This window comes from Rhagoletis zephyria, unplaced genomic scaffold (assembly GCF_001687245.7).
Source record: "Rhagoletis zephyria isolate East Lansing unplaced genomic scaffold, Rhagoletis_zephyria_1.1 Rzeph_scaffold_00580, whole genome shotgun sequence".
NCBI lineage: Eukaryota > Metazoa > Arthropoda > Insecta > Diptera > Tephritidae > Rhagoletis > Rhagoletis zephyria.
Genome location: NW_016157664.1, coordinates 190,539 through 195,703, shown reverse-complemented (window position 1 = coordinate 195,703; position 5,165 = coordinate 190,539). Strand labels below are relative to the sequence as shown.

At 35.8% G+C, this 5,165-nt stretch overlaps 1 protein-coding gene across 9 annotated transcripts in view; it reads left to right on the top strand.

The window, feature by feature from the left end:
* Fak (protein tyrosine kinase 2 Fak) overlaps positions 1–5,165 on the top strand; it is a 34,155-nt gene that overhangs the window by 22,737 nt on the left and 6,253 nt on the right. For 8 of the 9 annotated variants that reach the window (XM_017612780.1, XM_017612781.1, XM_017612782.1 and 5 more), the window contains one exon: positions 991–2,213. In XM_017612780.1, the coding sequence (XP_017468269.1) occupies positions 991–2,213 (1,223 nt within the window). The remainder of the gene's footprint in view (positions 1–990; positions 2,214–5,165) is intronic. The other variant, XM_017612786.1, reaches the window with a different exon arrangement.

The following is a 5,165-nucleotide window of genomic DNA, read 5'->3' as shown; positions in this document are numbered from 1 at the left end:
ACTATAAGTTGGTTAGTTTTAACAATTGATAATTTTTCACTGCAGGGATCTAACTTTTTTGGTTTGTGTACATGCGATAGCAAATTTTGTAAAATACAAAAATTAAAAATAGCACTAAAGGTTCAGAAATGTAGGTATTTGCTAATTATATTACCTATATAAAATAAATACACATAAAATNAAGAAAACCAACTCCCGATTGCGTCTGCATGACTCCTGCACGACTTTACAATTCACTTTAAGTTGGTTTTGTCATAGCTAATTAAAAGTGAGGTATTAATCGAAATCTCGCCAAAAAGCTAACTATAAGTTGGTTAGTTTTAACAATTGATAATTTTTCACTGCAGGGATCTAACTTTTTTGGTTTGTGTACATGCGATAGCAAATTTTGTAAAATACAAAAATTAAAAATAGCACTAAAGGTTCAGAAATGTAGGTATTTGCTAATTATATTACCTATATAAAATAAATACACATAAAATCATTGTTTAGAGCTGATTTGTTGATTCCGGGCAGGGAAAGTTGTTTTTTGAATTCCTCACGCTCTGGGCACTTTTGGCACGGGTTGACACATTTTTGACACTTGTGAGAGAGTAACTTATTTTTACGCTCTAATTACCGAATCAGCCCGGAAAGCGTGTGGAACAAACCTATTTCAACCAAGGTTTTTGTTTTTGCTAAAAGTTGCTCTTGCTCTTTATTTGCTTATGTTGCATTGCCAACCTTTGAAATTTTATGACGAATGTAGTAAAGTGTCACTTTCGGGTTGCCGTAATTTCGGAATAACAAAATTATTTTTACCGTTAAGATAAGAAAACGAAAATACTTATAACGCACTTTACAAGTGTTAGGTCCGTTTTATAATGTAAGCAGTAAAGTAAAGCTGCCTTTTAGAAAGATAGAAGGAATGTATCTAAGCAATTTTCACTTGTAGCATGGGTCTTGCGCACTAACTTTTTAATTCAAACTCTTTTCTTTTCACTTTCGTAGATACCGCACTGCAGTCATCCATAGTAAGCGAAAAGAACCAGCTGAGCCCACAAACGTACATTATTGCTCAAAATCCCGAAGTTTTAGCCAGGCTAATGATGGAAAACGAAAATCGCAGCATTAATCCAGCAGCTTATACAACACCAGCTTCGGTATTTAATACATTAGCTGTAGAGATAGATGAATCTAAATCAACAAAAGTCCCAAATAGTACAGATGTACCATTAAAAATGACCAAATTACCAGCATCCGAACTGTTGAAATTAGATCCGATTGTTAATGAGCAATGTTTCGCGCCGCCGCTTAGCCATTCAGCTGGTGGTGCTGCAGTTAGTCAAACAACAGAATCTTTGCCCCGTACCATGCATTGTAGTTGTTTAGATATAAAATGCACTTTTCTTAATGCCATGCGTCCCGAAAATTCAAATAGTTTACGCGGCCAAAGACCCCAAATGCAAAATAATTTTGTTTTATATAATCCACAAGCAAATATCTACGATTTTCAACGCATGCCAACAGATCCAAAGATTTCTAAATCTGAGTTGATACGAAGATGCAACAATCCAAATTCGTATGGTAGTTTAGAAAGAAATCAAGACACTTTTGTTATTGGCGCAGTGAAGTCAATGCAATCGAAGGGTGGTAGTCTTGAACGTAACCAATCGATTTCTATTTCAAATAATTTAATGCACGATTGGGTCCAACGTAGTAGTAGTTTAGAAAGAGAAGAGAGAAGAGAATCAAATAGCTTAGAACGAAATATTTCATATCGCACATATCGTAATCAAATGAAAAGCTCGATGGAGGCGGAACCATTACAAGAAGAAATATACGATTTCGGTGGCAGCAATGTGAAATCGTGTGCCACAACAATAAGTTCGCTTAATCGTAGTCGCCCATTTGATATGATTCCACGTATGCTGCCACAACGAAATTTGATCGGAAATTGCAAACGTCAGACCGTAAGCGAACAATTTGATGCAAAGGTCGCACCTAACTCTACCTATACTCCAATGGCACCTGGTAATAAAGTCTTCACAACAAGCTATGACATGGCAAGGGGAGACTTCAATATGATGACCAAACAATGTCCCTATCCAATTAGCGAAAATTGCGAGTTGAAAACGGCAAAATATACAGATAATATTCATATCACGCAGCAAGAAGCAGCAGGTACAAGCCAGGATGTCGCACACGCGGCTGAGTGTCAATTTGGCGCACAGGTTTGAGATTGCCCTACTAAAAGCAATATGTTTGGTTTTTCGTTTTGTTGCTTACATTTTTGGCATGTACGATATTTGAAGTGGTTTCGTTGCCGGTTTGATTTTTAGCTCATTAATTAGAACGATACGTTTTTCATTTTTTACTGTGTCCTTAGCCATTAGATTTGTTTTTACATGGCACATTTTACCAATTTCTTTTTTGTAATATCAGTGCCTAATTGAAATTCGGCATGAGGATATCAATATTGGCATTACCGACATGGTTATGGATATACACATGTACCACCAGACTGGGTCGCTATTTTTCTTCTTGCATTAATTCAAATTACCCACATGTTTTTTTATGATTTTTTTTTCTGGCACCTAAGAGTTTAGAATTTATTTATCGTAAAAAATTTGTTTATTGTATCTCATTTTTCATTAAAAAAAACTGGTATCGGCTCTTTACTAAAAGACTGTCACAACTGAGGAAATGTGTTTTTTGTGCGAATTATACAAAAGCACTTGTTATATCCCACTTCACATTACTTATTTAGAAAATTCATGTGCAACTGCTGCATGGTCGATTTGAAATGTGTCAGGCTTTTAGTAAATGACAGATTTGGCGTTTTCATGCTTATACCTTGATATTCCTTTCTTTTATATGTAGAAGAAACGATCATTTATATTTTATAAAATATAACAATTATCGTAGTAAATACTTTGAAACATTAACTTATATGCCATTTGATGCAGAATGAACAATCACCCATATTCCGATTGTCGGAACGACAGTCGTTCGTCGAAATTTGAGATTTTCATTGGCGTTATGAGGCAACCAATGACATAATCTACTACAAATTTTTATTCCTATTCTTTCGATCGAAATGAAGAAGTATTGAAAACGTGTTAATATCTGTTGTTAAGGTTTTTATTTACGACATAATTCAACGAACGACTGTCGATGCGAACGACTTACGACAACCAGAGCGGAGGTAAATATTTCTGTAAAAATTAACGAACAAAATTTATTATGAAAAACATTGCAAATATTAAAAAAAAAACACTGTACGGATATATGAATAATATAAATTTTGTTTCTGTAACTTCCTGCAAATTCGTGTGATGTCATATAAGTTCATGAGGTACTGTAGCTCGTTTCTGTAACAATTCTCTACCAAGGCGAATTGAGATATGAATTCGCCGCCCTGTTGTCTACTGCTAATTAGTAGGTGAGAGTGACGTATTTTCTCTACCAGTAGGGAAATAATCGGTAGAGAAAAGTTACAGAAACAGACTGCCAGAGGTCGTCTTCGGCCAAGGTGTATTAAACAAGGTGGTGTTGGGGCGACAGCTCAGTTTTTCGCCGTGGATGGCATTTCGTCAGAATGATGTGTTTGTTGTAACTCACACCAATGACAGTATGGATTTGTTACAGGCCTATTCTGCTTGTTATTGAACATTTTGACACCGGAAAATTGTGTTACCAAATAATAACACCACTTCTTGTAACCGCAATTCCATGTAGAGATGGACACGGGACTAAATTTTCAAGCCCGGCCCGGCACGAGTGCAAAATCAACTTTCAAAAACACACACGAGCCCGCACGTTAAGAATTTTAGTGGGGCCCGGCCCGGCACGACGGAACACGTCCCAGCCCGGAAATAAAGAGCCAACTTTTATTGCACATATTTTTAATTTTGTGTTTATGTATGTATATTTACTTAAGCGAATCAATTTTTTACATCAAAGATTTGTATATCAGATATTTCCTGGGAAGCAGAAAAAGTGGAAGGTATTCTATGTACAGATATTTAAACAAAACTACTAAGTAGCTAGTTTTTTCTATCGGTTTCCAAATATTTCTTTTTTTGCTTTTCTCTTATCTAAAGAGTTTTAATATGTACTATTTTTTTTTTTATAAAAACGCTTGTTCTCTATCGATGGTTTATAAATTTTTTTGCGAGAAAATATTGTTTATGAAATTTTTTTCATAATGGCGGGCTCGTTTGGGCTTGAGTTTTCGACTGGCGAAGCCATTTAAGCGCTTTTGAAATTCATTGAGAAACATTGTGTTTGTTAAATTTTAATAAAGGATAAAAATTAATATTATGAATATATATTATATACACCCACTATTTGCAATGTAATACATTTTTTTCGTACATTTTTATAGAAATATTAGTTATGAATATATTATATATTTTATATAGTATAACCAAATATTTGCAATGTTTTTCGTAGTACATTTTTTTTTGGAAATTTTTTATAGAAATATTAAGGCTGTTCAGGATATTGTGGAAATGGTCTTGGATTTGCAGCTGGAATTGCATTAGCAAATTTTATGCTTGCTACCATGGCAACTGTATGCATTTTATTGATGTGAATTGACAAATGCACCGCATATGCAGATGGAAGAGCATATGCAAAAGAACCCGAACAGCCCTGTTGTTCATTCTGCATTTGCAACACAGCCAATTTTTGGCCATTAAACGGAAAATGCCACTTGGCGAGAATAGCAAAGAAAGTGGTGGTGAATGTAATAAAACAACCTGTTCCGTAGTAAAAAAAAGCTCTATGATCTTGGTGTAAAAATTACGCCATCTTTGTTCGAATACAAAATGATGTCCAGGAAATGTCCTGTCTTTTCGTCTCATAAAACGTTGGGAACAAGGAAAGTTTGACGCGATTACTATTACCACTTGATGGTAAAGAAACGACCAACGTATATAACCGATGAAGATGCTGCACAAACTGCCAACAACCTGTGCCCCCCTTGCTTTCACTTGCGGTGAAGTTCAGGTGGCCATCGGGAAGGCGAAAGCCTCCAAAGCCATGGGTCCCGACGGAATATGCATGCTGATGCTGAAAAATTTGGGTCCTGCGGGGTTGTTGTACTGTGCACTTTACGGAAACCATGCTGATGCTTCGCTGGGGTCAGGTGGTTTGTGAAGTACGGGAGTAGCAAGGCT